Genomic DNA, 23,855 nt, shown 5'->3' with positions numbered 1-23,855 from the left:
AGAGAGAGTGAGAGAGAGTGAGTGAACGAGAGAGCACTTATAACGATCGAATACGTTAAATTTCCGTTAAAGGATAGCGCGTAGGGGGAAGTAGACGGCGGCATCGGGGCAGACATCGTCATAAACAATCGTTTTCAATGCGGTGCGCACTGCGCGGCGGCGGCGACGGTGCGTTGGCCGACGCCCAAAACGGCAAGCGGCACGCGATTAACGATTGGGTTATTCAAATTCAAAAACGACGGTACGTTGTGCGGAAGGTGGACGAAAAAAAACCAAAGGAAATAACCAGAAAAATCGTTATTTCGAAGCGTTTGCGTTGGCACCACTGCAGTAACCGGCCAATCGGAACGCTACAAGGGCGTCGGCTGGAGCGGGGTTGCTGGTGCGTCGCCAACGCCACAAAACCGACAAAACCCGTGCCGTAGCCATTTTATTTCTCTGTAGCGTTCGAGACGGTCGCTGTGCTGTACCTCAATAATCTCAAGCTTCTCACTCGAGCACTTTTAATTTTTTTAATTTTTTAATTTTCACTTAAACCTTTAATCATGAGGGAGATTGTACACATTCAAGCCGGTCAGTGCGGAAACCAAATTGGAGCCAAGGTAAATATTAAAAGCGACGCGGTGTTCGGTCTGATCGCTCGCTCAAACATGGCGGTCGGGTCAAGATACTTTGCGGTATCTAACCGGCGTTTTTTTTCCTAAACACATATACTCACATCTTCGGTTATTGTTCAGATAACAAAAACGTAAACGTAACAAAAATTTAAGTTTTTGAATTCAGCGGTTTTCCTACTTGCAATTGTAGTTTTTATTTGTTAGTTCATATAGGTATATATATACATATATATATATATATAATATATCCTAACCGGTTTTCAAACCATAGCGTGGTCAAGTTTGAAAGTCAACAAAGGATGTGGTCTGTGCATCTGACTTGCGGAAAAACCGTTATCGTGTGACTCGCCTACTTATTCTTGTTTATTTTCGCTAATTACTAGCGTTTTTAATATTTACTTTTTAGTACCCTAAAAAAAATAAATCGTATTTTTGGTTTTATTTGTTTACAATTTATTTTTATTATAAAATTGTATTCACTTTATGCTGAACATTTTTACTGTGTATTGCCTGAGTTATATTAAGGTTTTATATCATTTAATATATTTTCACTATTGTATGTTTGGCATTGGTCAATTAATGACGATTTTATTACTTTATTAAATAGGTACTTTACGAACTAGATAGAGTTAATGTATTCACTCTTAGTTATAATTTTTATGACCCACTAAATTTATAAGATATTTAAATTGCTGTTCAAGGCAGTTAATTTCATTACTATTATAATATGTAATTTTTAAAGGTTGTATATGATATTAATTTATTTGGACTAGCTTGGTATTTTTTATGCATCATAAGTCAACCGTAACATAATAATTATTATACGTTTTTACTATATAAAATTGGTTTTCAAATTGACTAATTTAATTTTTGATTATAAAGATAATCTTTAAATTTTAATTGTTTTTTATATTTATATACATACTAAACTCTATGATAATGTCCTTTAAAATGTTGTAATTGTATTTTATATTTCTTTTAGTTCTGGGAAATCATTTCTGATGAACACGGCATTGACCCAACTGGAGCCTACCACGGAGACTCTGATCTTCAGTTGGAACGTATCAATGTATACTACAATGAAGCATCAGGTAATGTTTTATTTCAATTTGATACTTTTTAAATTCCTAATTAAATAATTATTTAACTAATATTAAAAAATAAATTAAAGGTGGAAAGTATGTACCTCGCGCCATTTTGGTTGATTTGGAACCTGGTACCATGGATTCTGTCAGATCTGGACCATTCGGTCAAATTTTCAGACCAGACAACTTTGTCTTTGGACAATCAGGTGCTGGAAACAATTGGGCTAAAGGTCATTACACAGAGGGTGCTGAGCTTGTAGATTCAGTATTAGATGTTGTCAGGTAAATTTTCAATTATTATCAGAATATTAATGTAATTACTTTCTATTTAAGTTATAATATTATAGTGATGCTAATTTACTTTTCTTTTTTTTATTGTATGTGTATTTTAATATTTAATATAAATGATTAATGGTTGATCAAAACCATTTATGTAAATTTATTTAGAATTAATATAACCATCATTCATTTTAATCATAATATTATGAGTTAAAATGCAAACATTTTATTATTCTTTCATTTTAATTTATCTTTACTTAATCTCAGTGTTTGATACTGTGTTATGATATTATAGTTTATATATCATTATTCAAGAATAATTTTGGATTTTTGTTTTTATATTAAATTATAAACTAATATAATTTAACTATTCTTTTTTTAATAGTTTATAATGTTTTTTTTTTAGGAAAGAAGCTGAGAGCTGTGATTGTCTTCAAGGTTTCCAACTGACACATTCCTTAGGTGGTGGTACCGGTTCTGGTATGGGAACCTTATTGATCTCCAAAATCCGTGAAGAATACCCAGACAGAATTATGAATACATATTCTGTTGTACCTTCCCCCAAAGTGTCAGACACTGTTGTAGAACCCTACAATGCTACCCTTTCAGTTCACCAATTGGTTGAAAATACCGATGAAACCTATTGTATTGACAACGAAGCTTTATATGACATTTGCTTCCGTACATTAAAACTTACAACACCAACATACGGTGACTTAAACCACTTGGTCTCTTTGACCATGTCTGGAGTTACCACTTGTCTTAGGTTCCCTGGTCAACTTAACGCTGATCTCCGTAAACTCGCCGTCAACATGGTTCCTTTCCCCAGGTTACATTTCTTCATGCCTGGTTTTGCTCCTCTTACATCTCGTGGAAGCCAACAATACAGGGCACTAACTGTACCCGAACTTACCCAACAAATGTTTGACGCCAAAAACATGATGGCAGCATGTGACCCACGACATGGACGTTATCTAACTGTAGCTGCTGTATTCCGTGGCCGTATGTCCATGAAGGAAGTTGATGAACAAATGTTGAACATCCAGAACAAAAACTCGAGCTACTTCGTTGAATGGATTCCCAACAATGTTAAAACTGCAGTGTGTGATATTCCTCCAAGAGGTTTGAAAATGTCTGCCACATTCATCGGTAACTCTACAGCTATCCAAGAATTGTTCAAGAGAATCAGTGAACAGTTCACTGCTATGTTCAGGCGTAAGGCTTTCTTACATTGGTACACTGGTGAAGGTATGGATGAGATGGAATTCACTGAAGCTGAATCCAACATGAATGATTTAGTATCTGAATACCAACAATACCAAGAAGCTACTGCTGATGAAGAAGCTGAATTCGACGAAGAACAGGAACAAGAAGTTGATGAAAACTAGACTTCTTTTAAACAATTAGCTTATAATTTAATTTTTGTTACATTTTTTTTTAAAAAAAAATTCTGTATATTAATCCATTATTTTTTTATACTTAATGCTTTTTCATTCCATGATACATTTCCCTCATACTAAAAAAACACTGCTTTTTTTATTTTGAATTATAATTGAACAATATAGCTTTACGAGATTAAAATTTAAAATTATTTTCAAGCACATGAATATTATTTGTATTTCATTGCATTGATAACTTATATTTTTAGACCTTTCAGTTTTTTTATAAATGGATGATAGAGCACCAAAACATTAATATAATAATTATGTGATAAATATGTATATTGTATATATTTATTTATCATTATAATTAATTATATTGTTTTTTGCTATATAAATATTGGTATGTTAAGTGTTGGAATATTTTTATGCTGGTAGCTAAAATATTACTTGCAACTTAAATTAAATTTCTGATATGACAATTGGTTGTTAAAAGCCAAATTTGAGAACAGCATTCTAGGTGATGATAATCAAGATATCCAAAAATATTGGTTTGACCTTTGCAATCCATCTGGTTTGATTGAATAGTATATTAAGCTTACAATCAAGAATTGTTATTTTAATTATTTTCTAGTAATTAAGTTGGTAAAAATATTCAGTTAAGACACTTGGACTTGAGAAACGTACTTATTGATACTTATGTTCGGGATCGATAAATACACATGGAATGTAATGCTTCATTTTCACCAAGTAGGTATGTTTCGTAAAAGGGAAATGAAATTTGCATGCAAGTTTAGTGTACACAAACGATTTGAAGTAGAACGAACATTGGGTATTAAATTTATAATCATGCACTGTCAATATTTTAATGCAGATAGTAGTAAACGTCTATGTTTGCACTTGGTCACACTAGCACCATTAATAGTCTTGGCTGAACCATTATTTTTAAATACCTAATCAGTTATATCAAAAACACAGATTGGCTAGTATATTCGTAAATATATCATATAATATTACCATGAAATCATCATTTCACTCCATTTCTAAAAAGTAAAAATAAAAACAAAGAAAGCTGAATAACAAACGAATAGGTATTTCTGTTAATATTAATTTCAAATAGGGAAATTAAGTTTTTTGATCATTATTTATTCATTACATACCTAACTGATGTTTGGTTACAAAATAAATTTAGGTTAAATAAGTTAGAATCAAAAAATTGTTATGGATTGTTTGCAATAGGTACCTAATGTATAGTGGTACCATTGATTATTAATACTAGTATTTAATATTTATAATCAATGGTGGTACCTAGTACCTACTATGGCGGACGATGGTAGTAGGAATAGTCTGTAGAATATAGCTAGTTATGAAAGATATATATATATATACCTAGATAAAGATATAAGTACATTCATTTTGTCCCGTATCTAAGTGCAACAAATTCACTGTTTCCTGGTTATCTACCTTCTATCATAGCTTTTATTGTTATGCAATACTATTTTAAACCAACATCAGTGCCACTTAGAGATGTAGCCATGTGCCCATGTGAGAACTATTTTTCACCCTGGGAGGGGGCAAATATAAAGGGTATAACTGTTGGTCTTTCTACTTTTCTTAAGAACCATAATCCCTCACAATAGGTGTATGGTGCAACAGGCATCTAGGGGAAGTGCTTAACCTCCATGTTCGTACGTGTTATTTTTTTTTACTTTGAAGCCAAACGCCATCATAGGTTTGAATGTCTGAAATATAAAATTTACTACCTACTTTAACTACAAAACTACAGTCTATTGTCTATAACACATAATTTTTTTTAAATATAGATATCTAGTAGATACCTACTATCTACACAATTTATATACAATTAGGTATTTATTACAGGTACTTACTAATATACTATGTACAAATATATGTAATATCATATTACTAATATGTATTTATGTTTATACAGGTAGGTAAACAATAATTAGGTATTAACTTTTTTCCTTTGTGAACTGGATTTATATAGCGGTTCATTCATGAGCGTACGCAGACTTTCAGCAAGATATAGTCATAAATAATACGGGATCGCTACGACGTTGAGCCGCGGACAACTATAGTTACTATAGTCTATAGTACCTAGGCTGACACTCTGACAGGGTATCTAAAATTCTAATTTATATGTTTAAAAATAAAGAATGTATTTCTAAATTATAATTTATTTTTCGTATTATTGATAATTGTCTAAAAAATATTCGTTTTAATAATTGAAAATTAAAAAAAAAAAATTACATTTATAGCTTTATATTATAAACTAAGTATACTTTTTAGAAAATGTATGGGGGTCATCCTATTAAATTGATCATTAATAATATTATTTAACCATTTTTTATTTTTGACCATAACATAGCCGTTTATATAAAGAGTTGTTCAACAAAAAAACACTCCATTACTATAAAATAAAATACGACGATAGCATAAACATCACTGATTCAAAATAACATTAGATTAGCCATTAGGTAACACAAATGTATAATACTGGTTCGATATCTTATCCCAAATAAGTTGGCTTTTCAGTCTTTGGCTCACCGTCCTAATAATCCAAATAATACATATACATTCAAATTTATACTTAAGTTCTGTAGTTCTGTTCTTACAAATATTTGAGAGGGATTAATATTTCATTAACCGCAAATCACTATTAATTTTTATACTCTAATAAATCCATATAATATAAACCAACCGTATTTGGTACAGGGATGGCTTCAGAGATTTGGGGGGGGGGGTTAGTTTTAATTTTTCTTATGATTATAGGTTTTTCATAATATACATAATATATAGATAGCACGTATTACATACCGTCATATCTAGTATCTACAATAATTCTACATGTACGTGTCTATGATATTCGGTGGTATATAATATGTTCTAAGCTTATGTTTTTTTCAACAATATAGAATTTTTTAGAAATATAGGCTTAGGGGGGCGGCCCCTAGGGTCCCCTCCTTGGAGCCGCCCCTGATTTGGTATATATGTCCATATCCATATGATATGATATTCACTGTAAAATCATATACCTAAATTAAAAAATAATATTATATAGGTAGGTAGAAGCGCTATAGTGTACCTCTGGGCACTGATGCATTGGCTATTATATATACACGTGAATAGTACTAATAATACTAATAATAGTCAATAGGTAATTTAAATAATTTAATCAAACTCTTTCTTAGCAATTTTAGTTGATTTCATTTTTTAAATAGTAATATCATATTTTTTATCCATACTAGTTATTTATTTAGCAATTTTATTTGATATATTTTTTTAAAGAAACTTAATGAATAATACAATTTTTAGTTTTGCGAACAATTGTTTTCAATCTATAAGTTAAATTCACAAGTATCTATCATATCCGTAATCTAAAAAAAAAAAGTAATGTAAAAATGTTCAAATACATAAAGTCAATGTCAATTCCGAGTTTAGGTTTCAGTAAATCCTTGAATTTTGGACAATTTCATTAAATTTTTGTAAATACAAAGCATATATATAGATATAATATTTTGCAGTACTAGGGTTACTTACCAAGTCTGTAATTAAAAAAAAAAAAACTTAACAAGAAGTAATAGAAATAGGTAGTAAACTAGTAACGCAATAATAAGTAGTTACAGTGGCAGCAGTGGCGCCGATGTCAGTTTAAAATGGTATTGCATAGAAATACAATATGAGGTAGAAGGTATCAGTAAACATTGGAATTTGTCACACTAAAATAAGGGATAAAATTAATTAATTAATTTCCTAATATCTATATAACTTGTATAGTACAACTAACTATTCTTACGGACTAGATACCGTGGTCTGGGGACGTCTGTCACGACAAAACCCACTTAAATTAAGTATACATATTACATCCGCAATACTTATTACTTTATTAGTTACCTATTACATGTATATTGTATACTGTATACTCGTATATATAATACAGTAACCGGCGGTTCTGCGCCACTGGCGCCTCTGCTGTGTGATGTATATTTTATTCAATATTGTCAACCTATCGTGTAAAAGTTACACATTTCAAACAACGATTTACCTAGGTATTTAAAAATTATTTTTTTTTATTTTTTTTTCCATATATCATGGACACCGTTTCGGGAGAGGTGAAGGCAGAAGGATTCAGGCTTAAATCACAGAATAAAAAAAAGAATAGTTATTATTCTGTGCTTAAATCGTTTTTTCGGTCTAATATTATAATATCGATGATTATAGACATATCACACATACATAATACATATTGCTATAGGTATATTAGATTGCATATATTTTATTGTTTCACTGTATTGAATTTATGATTCCATTATTATCGTCAATCGTGAGCATCACAATAGTAGGTTGTAGGTAGGTAGGTACATATCATTTTAGATACCTATAGTATTACAATAATAAATAAGTGGGTATGAGCTCCGCTGTAGCAGATAAAGTAGATGTCGTGTGTGCGCTTCGTCGTTTAGTAGGTAAATTTGACTTCAATGATAGACCATAGCATACGAACAACGATTCTTAGCGGATACCGTCTGTCAACCGTCAGCCTAGGTAGGTATATATACAGACAAGTCGGGATAACTCGAAGTTGAAGGGAGATAAAAATTCGCTTCGAGATATGTATGATTCCAGATATCTAACTCGAATTTATATTAATTTATATAATATAATTTATATTTTTAGGGGAATAAAATAAATCGAGTTAGAAGTTTTTCGAGTTATCGCGACTCGACTGTATATATATTTTTAAAATAAACATAATATAATCATTTATTATTCGATTATTCATATGATACATAATTAAATAAAAATTAAATTCACTACGGATTTATTCGGCGCAGGTCGGAGAAAAAATAATAATGGCCTGAAAATTAAATTGTCTTCATATTTTGGTACAAAAAGATTTTTGGGAATAATTTAACAACGTCTCGGGATGGTAGAACGGCTGTGATGAAAAAGAATATGACTCGTCCCGAGAATGTGGTGGTAGAATTCATCACATAGCAATAATATAATATTTTTGACAGAAAGACGATGCGACGTCGTTCGTCATTCGATGCTTTCCGACGTATTCGACCCGTGCGCCTGCAGGAAATCGCAACTGTTGGTCTGCAGCGGCAAATCGAAATCGTCGCGAGATTGCCGATGGGCCGACAAAGCAATACAACACGACGAGTGGTCTTGGGCCACGAAACAGCAATCGCCCGTCAGGTTGCAGTGCGCCTCGTACACCATGGCGGTCGGCAGGCTGACGAAGAACAGCGCGTTGGTAACGAATTCCTGTCCCCTGTCCAGCAGCCGTATGTGCCGGGACTTGGTTATGGGGTGCACGCAGTAACCGTGGTCGTCCCGGACCACCGGGCACGTTCTGAGTTCCGGTTCTTTGTACGCGTCCAGGTGCCGTTTGCCGAGATCGACTGTCCACAGCCAGTGGCTGCGGTACGGCGACACGGCTTTGAGCAGGCCCAGAACCAGCGCCGCGGCCAGGTAGCCGATCAGAAAAATCAGACTGGCGACCAGCGTGTTCCGGTCGTGGACGGCCTCCTCGGCGATCGCCGTCCTCGGGGGCACGTCGCCCAGGAACCCGGCGCCGGTGTACTGTGCCTGGCTCAACGATCTGCCGCCGGCGGCACATGGCGATTCTGCCTGGTAACACTTGCACCGTCTGTGCCACAGACAGTAGCAACCGGAACCTCGGACGACCTTGCATTTTCTGGACGCCACTGCGACGTCTGCGGCGTGTTCGGTGTACAACCGCACTGCGAAATAGACGTATCGGAATAGATTTCACGATGATATGCACCCCCCCTCTCTCACCAGAGCTTGTTGTAAAGAATGAAAAAAAAAATGTCAAAACTATTAAAAAACAAATAATAATAAATCGTGTTTGTCGTTCCAAGGACTCGCACGCGGAAGTGTGTAAGGCGCCATAAAACGTCGGTTGTATCGTATTGTATGTAAGTTCAATACGTATAGTAGTAATATATATTATCTGACGAATATTTAAAAATATAAATATTACTCACCGGTCGCGACGCATTCGCTGGTGTGGCATTCGAATGCCAAAAAGATCTTTTCGGTCTGCTGGGGATGTATGATCGCTTGTTCCCGTATTTTTCTGATTTTTTTCGAGTCTCTAGGACCCGAAGTGTCAATGAAGAAATCTGCTGTTTTCAAACCCAAATTCGTCACGAATACGAGCAATTTTGCGGTGTTGTTGCAATCGTTGTCAAGAATCGCGTGTACCTCGCTTATCTGGAGCAAAATCCTACGGAAATTTTATGATATTAAAAGTGTTATTTTGAATTTTCAACCAATATATGATATCATAATAATATTCATTGTGTATAATATGATGTACTATTAACACTATAACAACTTATTAGTCAAAAGTTTAAACTATGGTAAATCGCACGGTTGAACCGATAACGAGAATAATTCATTATTACCACCTATATATATGATATTATTATTATATACATATATTACTATAGGAGGCCGCTTTTATGAAAATCCACGCTAAAACTAATTACTAGTTACTTTAATAACTAAGTTATAATCTATACTGAAATATTCATCCAATAAAAACTATATTTTTCTAACTTTTTACGGTATCTCGGAATAACATATTAATTTAATTTTCTATTAGTACTCAAAATTTGCCGATAAGATGATATCCTCAGCTATGAGTTGGACCATTAAATCGCATGTATTTATTAATGCATAATTATCTGAATGGCCAATTAAAAATATTATCGGTAATACTTGTCGTTGATGACGGCGTTGTAGTCCAGTCTGACCTCTCCGACGCTCTGCACGGACACGGGTATTTCGGCATCGGTCGAGACCGGCTGACGGTCCACGATAATGTGGTCGTGTACGTCGTCGAAACTGATGTCACCTTTCACATAGTCTTCGATGAATAAACGACCATTTGCGGCACCCGCCGACGGTTCCACGCTGCAGTCTGCCTCACGCTGCAGCAGCAATTGGATGGGCTGTTCGCCGAGACAGGTGCCCCGCGGTCGATAGCACCTGTCCGGCTGTTCGTAGAAACCTCGTGGTTCCACTCCGATTTTGTCGCATTCGACACCGCCGTTTTTAGACATTTTACTCGGATGGATCGCGAGGTACTTTCCGGCCGGTTGATCTGCAATAGAATGCATTACTGAAGCTATACTCGTATATGTAATATGTATATGATATCGACGACAAAGACGACGATGACGATAATGCGATAATGATGATGGTTATGAATTTATGATGATTAAGACGATAACCACGGGTATTCGGCAGAACCATCTTATACTCACGGACAATTTGTGGAGGGAGGCAGGTTGGGGAATTGTGCAATTATTTAATTAAAATAAATTGAAAATAATGTCAAATGAATTTTAAATAATATCTAATAAAATTGATATAATATAAATTATTAATATTTAGTAAAATCTCGAACTTTTTTGTCACCAAAAACGTCTTAATGTATTATTATGTACTATAATTTATAGCAATGTCGCGTATATAATATATTTATAAATTCATGTAATATATGGTATATTTTTATATTTAAACATTAAACGGGCGAAAAATTGTATAATTATATAGTATAAATAATTATATAAATTGAAATATTAATATTATTTTATAAGCTAGACTAATGCCCATGTATGATAAATATAAATTGTTTTTTCAAGCAGATTGAAACGAAAATTAAAATACGCGTATTATTGCACAATTTGCACGATTATAATAATCTATAAACTAAATAATAATAATAATAATAAAACTCCACGATATCGATTCAGTACCTAACTGAAGTGTGCTGAAGCTACAGTTGTGAGTTTATCAACGTAATTAGGTACAGAAAAAACATATTCATGAAATATATTGTAGTGTAGACTCTACACTGTAGAGTACCTATTCCTTTATGACATACCGTTCAAGTACGGTAGACCGTATTGGTAAGTTTTGGGTACGTTCTGAGGTATCAGGATAAACATGGCCATTAAGTCGTTTTCGACTGTTTCATTTAAACCCTTGACCTCATATCGATACGATACCAAATTCTTGAAAATGGTCTGGTTGCTGTTGGATGATCTACGGAAATATATATTTTTTATATATAATATAATGCTTATTATTTAAATTATGTTTATTTTTACAATGATGAAAAACATTGTTGTTGGAGAGAGTAAACGCTGCTTTCGCTTTTTTTGAATAACTCCAATGTCAGTGGTAAAACCGTTTCCGATTTTTCTACTTTATAAACATTGAACCTGCGTATCAGTTATGAATTCATGATAATAAATAAATATCGCTTGATAAAGTTGTAATTATATTATCATATTATAACTATAATTAATGTTTGATGATTCTCAACGGGTATGTGTGTTATTATTATCAATTTATGTGTGTTAATATTAATCTAAATATTTTTAAAATGTCATTGTGTATCTGTAGTTAAAGATAATAATATATGTAAAAGTTTCAATTCTTTAAGAGTAATATTTTTGAAGCACGACTAATTAATATAATAGTTATTCTTTGTTTAAATATCTAGTTTGGTCTAAATTTGGAAAATACAAGTAGGTATACAGATTTTATGAAAATTTTAAATATCTACAATTATTCGTATTTGTATTACAATACAATCGATTTTGTCTTAAACCGTTTTGGTATAAATATTTCCGTTTTTTTCCTCGATTGATTTGAAAAATACTGGTAATTTTATATCTCACAAGTACTAACTAGATCTTCTAGATCCAATTTTCTATCAGAGACCACCTTTAAAGTTAATATCAAAGCATTTTCCCTCTATAAATCGTGTATAATATACACACACTGCCACACTAAATAAACACTAAAACACATAACATATCATTGCAAAATCTATAAAATAAAATAAAATAATAAAAAATAAATTAAATTAAATTTGTATTATTATAAAATAACATCACTTTAAGTAAACTAAGTATTAACAGTATGATATTACCATAAATCGCTATATCTAAAACAATGGGCACTCTCGTGATAAGTATATGAATTCGCGTAACTGGGACTATTATTGGTGATGTTTTTACAATCTTGTTCGCCTCTTGGTTGAATAACAACATCGTTGTTGGTCGTTATTGAAATGTTTATTTTGCTCACTACCTCGGACGATCTTTGTTGACGTGCAGCATTGACCGAATCGAGACACGAACAACAAAACCCCTTTATAAACAGGACGAATTTAGGGTTGTTATTTCGTAAACTCCAAAAGTTAATTTACTTGCTTTCGAAAAAGGCACCGGTTCATTTAAGCCATAATACTGAATACCACACGTGGGGTTAATGCTTCCAGAATCGCATCCAAAGTAATTTTTCCTGGTTGCTTTACTGATCACTTCTTCTGTCGGTCCACCATTTACGTACTTGAAAAATAATTAATTATAAATACATAATAATTGTGCTTAAAGCTTAATATCAATAGGTAATCCATATTATAATATTAAATGCACTCTAATTATACCATAGTGTAAGTTAGCTATGTAGATATGAAATTATTTTTTAAATAAGATTTTTATTAGGTTTTTTAATGTTGTCCATTACTATTTTTTTAGTTAAACATATTATATAAATTCAATATTGATGACTTCCAAAATTTCCTGAATTCCTATTATGGCACTCCAAAATTATTAATTGATATAACTTCGATATAATAGTGTATTATACTGTATAGTGTTTATATTATTGTATACTAAAAATCAACAGGTTGAAAGCCACAAGGGTTGGAATTAGCTTTTATGAGATGACAAACCAAAATTCACGAGAAATTAGGAATACTATTGTGACGTCGTTTGTTTTAAAAGTTACACTATAATATATAAAAATTATATACAATATAAAATAATTATTATAATCATGATTTTTTTAAAACAGTTATAATTACCTATTTAACTAAAATAATAATAAAAATACTCACGTTTATGAAACGCAACTTGTAAAACTCTCTTGGTCCAGCTATTTGGACTTTTAAAACGATTGGTTTCAAGAGACGATACGTTGTAAAATTTGAATTTACTGAATCACGAACATAGTTAATAAATAGTACCTATATAGTAAACATTATAATATAATATTTTGTGATTTAAAATAACCATCATATTATGTAAGTACACATTTTACATATAATTTTAATATTTTATGTAGGTATTATATATATTAGGGATGGAAAACTCAATGTTACTATAGACGGTACATTTTTTTAAAGTGAAAATCTAGCGGGCCAGAAAACATAGAAAGCAAAAACAAAAAAAAGGTCAATAAAATTTACAATTGGCATTTATAGTTCAATAATTACTAGAAAAGAATTCATATCCACGTTTTGCAATAAAAATTATGTCGGTTTTATAAATATAATAAAATACAATACAAAAAACTCCAACATCTTATATTTTTATAAAGTAATTTGAAGTGTATAGTACTAGCCACCGGGCTATTTAAAAATGGTACACGGGCCGCTAGTTGCCCATCGCTGATATTTATAACAGGGTCGTCATTTCGGGGTTTTTTCGGGTGTGCGAAGTATTAAGCAGGCCATATAAAAATAAATGTACTACGTATATGTAAATTATTCTGCTTCTAATTATTTCCATACATCATGCACCGAATCAATGCGTTAACATAAATATTAAAAATCAATTTATAAATTAAAATACAATACTAATATTATATAGCACAATTTTTATTTGTGTATAACCAATATTGTAATCATGATTGACAGTATACCAATATTGATAAATGTCAATATAAAAATCAAAATATTTAAAATACAATTCAATTTAAATTATATTAATAATCGTGCATTATTTCATCAGTGTGCAGGCCAATTGGAACTATTTTAAAAGTAAGGGGTGCAACGGCACATCCTGATCCCCCCCCCCCCAATGATGCTCCTGATTCATTATATAATATTACTATATTATAATAATATAATATAAACTGTCATGATTAGACATTTTAGTAACAGGTACATTGTACATTAATATGCATTAAATAAAATGTCACCTTTTATACTTTTATATGCAGTAGGTACTAAGTTCTCACATCTGGCTGTAATAGCTACATATATGCATATTGCATACATATTGTACTGGGGTTTGAGAGGAATGTGAGACGATAAGCCACTTAATGAACGTATTTAAAATGTACGCATAAATTAGATTATATTAAGATTATCCTCTATAATTAGTATGTATTAAGCATGGTTGTAAAATAATAAGTATATTTTGAAATGAATAAGCTAGTAATAACTATAGTGATACAACTTACGTGAATAGTAGAAATGTTTTCGATTTCGAGATTCAACAATACCTTATTGTTGGTATCTATAGTTACGTCCGGTCCAGGTTTATCTAAGTAGTCGATAATTGTTTCGCACAAAGTACCGTTGCATAATTTTTTTACACATTTAAAATGTATATTGCCACCGATACCACTATTTGTACCCGTACAGTAGTAGCTATTAGATCCACCAACTACTCGAAATATTAAATACATAATTTGGAAGAGCAATATCGTAAATATCATTGTTTACTGTTTAGGTACACATAAAATATATATATATATATACACGTATACAACCAAATACTTATGCCAATCTTACAATACTACGATAGAAACGAAAAAAAAACCAAATTTAGTTGTTATTTTGTGAACTATAGAAACGCGATATACTTACATTTCAATCTTAATATATCAAGTGCGGTCAGCAGCGTAATTTAAATGTTTAGTACATTATAAAATAATATTATCAGTTATAAGTAGGTAACCGTATGTTTAATGTACTGATGAATCAAATGAAAAACATGTAAATTTATATATATATATATCTTTGCTTATATAGCAAGGACTTGCGTTGATTATAATATTTTATACGGTATTTGTTAGTTACTGATGTCTGTAAAGATGTGTTTATATAGTTAAGTATTACTAGATTTAAATAAATAGTAATAATATAGTAATTATTGCCTGTTTGTGTTAGTAGAAGAGCAGTTGAATTTTAATTATTCAGTTTAAAGTAGAGCAACGTGAGCTTTAAAATATGCGAGACCTTCAAATATCGAAGGGTACAACATACAAAAATCGTGTTTATAACAAATGCATTTTACATTTTGACTCGAATAAGTTAGTAAACTTATAGTAGTTATTAGAAAAAATATATGAATTATGACTATCATGAATACCTTATATTGTATAGTGTTAGTAAAAAAGAAATTACTAGACACCATAACTATGAAAAAATAAACAATTTAGTTAAATTAATTTAACACCATTAAAATTTGTTTAACTTGTAAACCCCATACAAGAATATAATAATAATATGTCATAATTAATTAATAAATAACATTTTATTTTTTTTTTCGAAATGTAATAGTTTTATTTTTTATTTAGTGATCATAAAATAAATATAGCATACTATAAATTAAAAGTACCTATGCTAGTATGCAATAAATAATCGATATTGATATTATATTACATAAATGTAGACCTATGGTTTCAAAGCATTTGGACTTACCTGTTCAAAATTGAATTAATATTGCTTGAATTGCGTTTAATGAGAATTAAGTAAAACAATTAAAAGATAGTTTAAACCTTAAGACATATTAAGAAAAAAATTAATTATAATGGAATTCATAATAATTAACAATCCTAATAATTTAAACAATAATAATATGTCTTATATTCATAGAACACTATGATATTTGAGTTCAAATAAGTTTTAAAAGTATAGCAAATTGTAAAAGTATAAAGCGCAACTCATCTTCTAAAAATGTGACAAATGTTACAACACAATGTGATGTGAAATCATGTTAAAATAAATATTAAGTAAAAAAAAACCGTGAAATGTTAACATGTTCAATGAACATAAATTAGGCTGTCTCGGTTTTGCTAAACTTCAAAATTGTATGCATATTCAGGTTTATTTTGCATTATGAGCCGACCTTCAGCAAAATAGAAATTGTCCGATTTAGTTTCAAATTCATTTTGGATCATTTCCTAACTACAAATACAAAAGGTAAAACATTATTTAGAACCACATAATTGAATATTTATTAATAATTAAAATAAATACTCGATTCAGGATCTAAATTTGGAAACTTGTTACTTGTATACCTATGTGTTTATATGTATTTTTGCTGTGTATTATTCAAAAATCAAATTCAAAATCATATGTCTTGAATATTTTTTTACAGACATAATAACATTCAATCATGCGAAACTCGTTAACTGGTTTACTTCCCACAGTAAACTTCACGCTATCAATAATTATAGATGAAAATCAAATACATAAAAAAGTTGATATTATAATTGAAGACTATATGATTTTACAAAATCTAATTTATGAACTCTCACTGAAAGACGTACGATAGAATATAATTATGAAGCAAAAAAATATTTATTACAATTCTTACGTTGTTTCAACCAATTGCAGTTTAAGACACTGGTGTAAATTTATTGCGTACACATCGCGTTCACTATTTAGATCTATCTCCTCGATTGTTTTCCTTTAATCGATAATATCCCAATAATAAATGATGCAATTAAACTAGATATCTGTAATCTAGTGTTGAATATTTATTTCATATTTTAATACTTTGAAAGTTACAGTGAATGTCTAAAAAAGTACAATAATAATAATAATAATTGTCAACAATTATATTTGAATTTTAAAAAAGCAAAAAATCCAAATTGATAAAACATGGTAGGTTGAAATTAATTATTATAATTAAAAAAAAAAAAAAAAAAGTTTCTTACCTCAGAAAATCATTGTCAGTTACCTATTTTAGTTGTGTAGGTATTTTATACTTTTTGCTAGATAATATATGAATGTTTTTATGACTAAATACTTTGTTCTTTTTCTTATGCATTTTGTTTTGAGAATTTCAGTATTGTCCACTCATAATTAAGTCATAAGAAGTTTATTGATCTAATGAATATCTGATTGTGGTATAAAATTGATTCACAACATCATTTGTTTGTATGTAATACGTATCACTTTATGTATATTGTGATTTTAATGTATTTAAAGGAAAAAATAATAATGATTAATTTACATTTTTTTTGATATATTTTTTTATGATGTCTGAAACTTGAAGTTTAGTTTAGTTTCAATTTCCATAAATATTTTTGTTTTGCTGTAAAATTTTTATAGAACAGACATCTTAATACCATATTGTTATATTATAATTTATTATTTAAACAGATAATAATAAAAGGGTTAATGAAAGACTAATGTAACTAAATGCTTAGCAAGTTCATAAATGATGAATCTACAACATTCGTGGGTTCATAATTTTATAAACTATATAATATCATACTTTGTAATGATTGTACACCTACCTACTGGCTACTATATATTTGCTCGTCTAGAATATGGAATTCTATGAACAACTTTTAGCATTTAGATATTTACATTGAATTATATATACTCGTACAGTGTCATACGCATGTATATAGCTTCTAAACACTAAATCGATTCGAACTTAATTTGAAGTTTATATAGCCCGTGTACTACATATATTACTACTGCTATTTTTATGGTATATATTCGGATCCACAAGCGTTACCTCGATTCCATTGTATGTAAATTATTTTGATTAAAAACAATAAAGCCTTACTACGGCTAAAAAAAATTTCAAAACTTTGCGCGCGCATTAGTGTTATCATTTATACGCTATATTATTACTTATACAGTAACAGCTGCGAAAGGTATAGTATTATATTATATAGGGGCACCCCGCGAAGGCGCGAACGCGTTCGCCCGGTATAGTATTGATTATTTCCTACGGTCGCCATTCTAACCGACAACCGTTTACACAAGTGGCGGTGGCGTATCGCGTATGACGACATCATTTTCGCTGTAAGGTCGCATGCAGACGGTTCACGCGCCCGATTTTATAATCGATATTTTTTATCTGTCAATTCCGTAGAGATTTTCTCGAACGGAGGAAATAACGGTTAAACACGTAGAAACAAACGAAAAAAAAATCATCCGTTTCGCTATTCACCACGATCAATATTCTACGATTACAAAAAATATGTGTTTATTTCGCTGCTAACGACAATAATAATCATATTATTATCGTCACACGTCCTCTGTATGTTAGCTGCTGTTTACGCGTCGCTGCAAACGGTCGTCGTGGCCACTGTTATAGTGAATCCTTTTTTAATCTAGTCCGCAGCGCTCGTATCCACGTACACTATCACCGTACACATAGAGCGTGTGTCAATACAATATTATAAGTTACTATTTTTTCTATTCATTTTTTTCTACGTCTAGTGTGAACACGAATCTATTTTTCTCTTCAAATTTTGTCGGATATCTTATAGCATTCGACCATTATGAGTCTCTCGGATTCGGGATGGTGAGTAATTATAATTATACTACTATTACATAATTTTGATATTGTTGATATTACGTGTATGCCTTCAGTATTGTGTTATCGTAAATCTGTAATATCTAAATAAAGTAACAGTTTTTAATAAATAATAATAATTATTACACATGTGTGTGAATTTTGGATATTATTATTGATATTATACTATTTATACTTTTTACATTGTTAACATTATTTTAATAAGTATATTTACCTTTTATTTTTTATTAATACTAGTATCCCATTTTATCAGTTCATCTTATGTGTGGGTTCGCATGTTCCAAAATCTGACTAGAAAATGTTTGTAATAGAATTTATATCGCCCTAAAATAAATACTATTTTTTATACTCCTAATTAACACAATAAGTACATCACCATGGAATATTTGTAGGTACCCAACGTGTATTGTTTTTCGTAATAAAAGTTTTAATTTTAGATAATATTTTAAAGTACTGTTGAATAAAAATATTAGGTTCCTGAAACGTATTTCCTTATATTATTTTAATTGTTACCAATAGCTTTTAATTTAACAAGTTCATATAAATAGGTACCTATTGAACAATCCATTGAATGGTGTTTATTACATAAACATAGACACATAATACACAATTTCGTTTCATGTTAGTTTATTATTATGTTATTTCAAAAGGGTATTTTCTCGACATCTTATATTCTATAATAATGATGATCACGAGCCACAGTAATAAATACTTTTATTTGTTGGCATTACATTTCTGGTTCCATGTTTTAGAATATTAAATTATAGTTCCGCATTAAAAATTTAAACGTAAATTAAAATAACTTGTCTAATAAGTAAATTCTAATAAAAGTAGTAACTAATAAAATTTGTATTTTTATTCAGGAATACGTATGATGCTCCGGGGTTGAACCGTTGGCAAAATAATGCCAATGGCTCAACTGTATCTAAAATGCAACACAAGTACTGGGTAACTAAACAGCAAGTATGTAAGAAATTGGGAAAAAAGGACGACGAATTCATAGTAGCTTCGGACGCTGAACTTGACGCCAAACTAGAATTATTTAAGTCTATTCGGGGCAGTTGTCAACATTTGCAAAGGATTGTTAATAAATACGATGAAAAAATTTATAGTGAGTATTATTTCTGTTTAATCTACCAACCATTTATTAAAAAGCTCTAACGTTTACAAAGGATATGTCATCACTCATCACTCATCACGTACCTAACCTACTATTGTAGTCATCGAATATTTTATATGCTTGCAAAATAACGCGAAATGTTACACACGAGTATATAACAAGTTTAATATTTTACATTTGCTTCTTGAATGTAACTGGTAACTGTTGAAGTTCCTAGTACCTAATTTATACTTACTATAGTAATAGTATTAACTATCTTGGTTAAATATTTTAACCTACCCGCCCAAGACTCACCCACCAACCCACAATTTTAGGCAGCTCAAATATACCACCTTAAGTATGTACCCGGCGCCATTAATCTTGATAGCTTACAATATATTTTATTATAGTATTTATAACTATAATACTAATAAAAAATTAATTCACTAAATTTTTAAAAAAAATTGGTGGCGAAGTAATTTTTTAATGCTTGTAAAATTATATTATTTATTTTTAAGACTTAGCATATGAAGAAAATCAAATGGGCCTATTTTTAAAACGATCTGGAAACAAAGATCAAACCAAAGCTGGTGAAATGATGCAAATTTTGGGAAGTTGTATGGCACAGTCAGGACAAGAGAGAATTGGCTTACGTACGCCATTAGCTAGGTTACACCAGGTATAAAAACGAATATTAAAAAAATCATAACTAATAATTATCTTAAAATTGTATAAAATAAATAAATAAAAGAAATAGACCTAAATTAAAAAGCAATGTAAATATAAATTACAATTTCTATATGAACAGTTGATTAATTATTATTATCGTAAAAAATTAACATCTATAATGGAGAAAAAAATATATAAGAGTGATATTTATAAGTTTTAATTTATCAAAATATTAAAATATCACGATAATTATAAACTTTTTTATATTATATTATTCAATTTTTCAAAATCAACTACAATATTATTAAATAAATAACAAAACATCTGAACGACATTTTTAAAAATTTCTAATGATTTGATATTTTGAACAGTCGTACATTTATGACTCGATATTTTAATCAAAAAATATAAAATTAAAAACTGTTATTAACTATATTATGATTGAAGTTATAAAACAAATGTGTAATTAATTCTAAGTCTAATATGGTAATTTACTATAAAAGATTAGATTTAGTCACGTGCTGTAAAATGTGGCGAGTAAGTATAGTTTTTTTATTATGCAGATTCGAAATCAATGATTTTTCGAAAATAACAAAATTACTGTGCTGATACAGTTGTTCTCCTCTACCCCAAATAGATGATTGAATTTTTTGAGTGCATAAAATATTATAACCATTATTTATGATTTTATATTAATTTGTTATACAGGAAATAGAAACATTTTGTTTAAGAGCTGTAGAAGATACACAGGGCGATGTGAAACGTATGGAAAATGCCCGTACAGACTACAGGGCTGCGCTGAATTGGATGAAAGACATTTCTCAAGAATTGGATCCGGACACCAATTCACAGTTAGACAAATTTAAAAACGTGCAGACCAAAGTAAAAAAGTCTAAACAGCAGTTCGATCATCAGAAATTGATTTGCTTACAAAAAGTTGACCTACTCGCCGCTGCGCGTTGCAATATGTTTTCACACGTCCTTATTTTCTATCAACAAAGTTTACAGCGATTTGCCGAATCCGTTGCAGCGTCGTTTGAACACGCGACTAAAGATTTTAGACGTAAGAATAAATATTGTAGGGGCTTACTTAACCGTATCAGTTATTGTAATTATTAATATTACATTAATTTTATATTTATCTTTACCATTACTTATTACACGTCGGGGACCGGAGTACATCATAATACGATGATTCAAATTACACAAAATACTCATTATTCCAGAAAATATCAATGTCTTAAAAGTATATAAATTACAAATAACTTTGAATAATATTTTGCATATCATAATGTAATATTTTTACTATTTTTTTTAAATTTTTTTATTTTTTTAAATAACAGCAGGCGTAAATCGTTTTTGAAATAATGAGTGTTGATGTTAGATTGATCAACCAGTATATCGATAAGAAGTGTTTATACCTAATAATTAACATATAGTTAAATATTTTAGAAGGGAATTAAATAATGAATTGTTTTTTTTTTGTTAATCTGAATTGAATTATATTATAAATATTTAAAACTTTAATTATTTGAGATACGTTATTTAGGTAAATAGATACTATTATTGGTGTCAATTATTTTCAATTATTAATTCTGTTATTTTATAGGTTAGACTTTTGCATGATTTAATTATTTTCATTTGATTACTTACCTATTTTTATTATTTCAACCTCCATTTTAATTTAATTTTTAACGTAAATAATCCTAAATAACATTTGCTGTGTTCTCGTTAGTCGTTACTACACTATACTGTACTATATATAGACTGCTTATTAATTTTATTTACAATATGATAATTTTTAACCACAGAGTACCAACATTACGATTTCAAGATGATTAAAGAGTTGCGAACGGAATCTGTAAAAACTACGACCAAGACAGACGATAACACCAATGATTCAAGGTATATATTTTTTCGTATAATTTAATATTTTAATCTTTATATTGTTGATTTATTCATCATATATAAATCTAATATGTAGCCAATAACGTTAAGCTTATATTTTATATTTTTAATTAGTTCGTATACGGAATTGGGCATTGAAGCAACTTGCGACCAAGTCGAAGAAACAAACGAATCACCTTTGCTTTCGTTGTTCGACGGAAGCGACAATTTTGGAAATTTCTTATCAAATCCTTATGAAAGTAATCAAGAAGAAAAGGACTCAGAAATTAAACGATACGGAACAGGAGATGAATTTTTACCGTCCCAATTATTGTCGGACTTGTTATCCGGGTCAACTGGGTCAAGTGCAGCCGTTAACACAAGTACTACGAGTACTACTAAAGTAAGCTGATAATTTTGATTGACGAAAGCAAACGCTTTTTTATAGTTCAAATCCATAAACTAAGTATGTGTATAGTTATTTAGAGTGATGTGTTTGTACATCATAAGTGGTTAAACTCGAATAAGAGACATCAAAGATGGTAATATGTGTTTGAAATTTTTTTGAGAGGAGGTTCGAAGGATAATGTATTTATATTCATTTGGGGCCCTTGTGAAGTCTTCACCTCCATTGTCAGCCTATCAATACGGGATAATAATATGTTAAAATGTTATATAAATTCAATTGTTGTCATAATAATTACTGTCATCACGTATGAACAGAAAAAAAATTGTTAGTTTTATAAATTATTAATTTTTTACTACAAATCCAAGTTATTATAAATTCTCGTACCTAAATATTTTGATTTGATTGAAAAGTTACATGTTTTTGAAAAAATATAAATAAACGATTTTCAGAAAGTTCTCACTAAGGTACTAAAAAATATTTTAAACAATTACTCAATTTTATCAAATCCCTTACAAATGTTGGGTGAATTAAAGGTCAGCTTAGCATCGTTGTTTATTTAATACAGTTTATAGTATAGACTGTAGGTATTTGAACGCATTGCTATTAAATCTAATCACACTCACTCATTCAACTTTTTTATATACTTTTCATTATACTAATTTTTATATTTTTACAGAAGTCGGCCAGTTCTTCAAATTGGGCAGATATCTTTGCTGATCTTGATCCACTGAATGATCCCAGATTGTCTTCAAAACTAGACCCATTAGATCTACTTTGAAATATTTTAATTTTTAAAAATATTACTATTTTTCTGTTAAAAAAAAAAGTGAATTGTATTTTATTTACATAAGTTAATCAATAATGTGAATGCTTATGTTTGTATAAAATATTTTATACTAGCTTCAATATAAATTATGTTTAAAAAAATATACTTTTATGGTACAAATTGTGTTGGTATAAAACATATATTTTATTACTTATAAATTTACGAATA

General features: G+C 30.1%; 3 protein-coding genes across 4 annotated transcripts; 2 read left to right on the top strand and 1 right to left on the bottom strand.

Annotated features, from left to right (window-relative positions):
- The first annotated feature begins 414 nt into the window (after positions 1–414).
- Positions 415–3,588, top strand: LOC132919463 (tubulin beta-1 chain). The gene is made up of 4 exons (XM_060981103.1): positions 415–602; positions 1,600–1,708; positions 1,789–1,984; positions 2,388–3,588. The coding sequence occupies exons 1-4, from the start codon at positions 546–548 to the stop codon at positions 3,367–3,369; spliced, it is 1,344 nt and encodes a 447-aa protein (XP_060837086.1). The 5' UTR covers positions 415–545; the 3' UTR covers positions 3,370–3,588.
- A 3,799-nt stretch (positions 3,589–7,387) lies between these two features.
- On the bottom strand, positions 7,388–15,120 carry LOC132919452 (uncharacterized). Of its 2 annotated transcripts, XM_060981093.1 has the most exons (9): positions 14,689–15,120; positions 13,340–13,468; positions 12,651–12,788; positions 12,368–12,588; positions 11,538–11,651; positions 11,312–11,472; positions 10,141–10,525; positions 9,402–9,643; positions 7,388–9,134 (listed from the first exon to the last, which is right to left on the bottom strand). In XM_060981093.1, the coding sequence occupies exons 1-9, from the start codon at positions 14,944–14,946 to the stop codon at positions 8,425–8,427; spliced, it is 2,358 nt and encodes a 785-aa protein (XP_060837076.1). In that variant the 5' UTR covers positions 14,947–15,120; the 3' UTR covers positions 7,388–8,424. The 2 variants fall into 2 exon arrangements, with proteins under 2 accessions (XP_060837076.1, XP_060837066.1); XM_060981083.1 differs by lacking the exon at positions 14,689–15,120 and having other exon boundaries at positions 7,390–9,134; positions 12,647–12,788; positions 13,340–13,520.
- Positions 15,121–18,202: 3,082 nt separating this feature from the next.
- On the top strand, positions 18,203–23,808 carry LOC132917454 (islet cell autoantigen 1-like protein). The gene is made up of 7 exons (XM_060978203.1): positions 18,203–18,785; positions 19,661–19,908; positions 20,415–20,575; positions 21,274–21,628; positions 22,377–22,470; positions 22,588–22,855; positions 23,538–23,808. The coding sequence occupies exons 1-7, from the start codon at positions 18,763–18,765 to the stop codon at positions 23,637–23,639; spliced, it is 1,251 nt and encodes a 416-aa protein (XP_060834186.1). The 5' UTR covers positions 18,203–18,762; the 3' UTR covers positions 23,640–23,808.
- Positions 23,809–23,855: the final 47 nt, after the last annotated feature.

Source organism: Rhopalosiphum padi, chromosome 1, assembly GCF_020882245.1.
Source record: "Rhopalosiphum padi isolate XX-2018 chromosome 1, ASM2088224v1, whole genome shotgun sequence".
In the NCBI taxonomy this organism is placed as follows: domain Eukaryota; kingdom Metazoa; phylum Arthropoda; class Insecta; order Hemiptera; family Aphididae; genus Rhopalosiphum; species Rhopalosiphum padi.
This window is presented reverse-complemented; position numbering and strand designations above follow the sequence as displayed.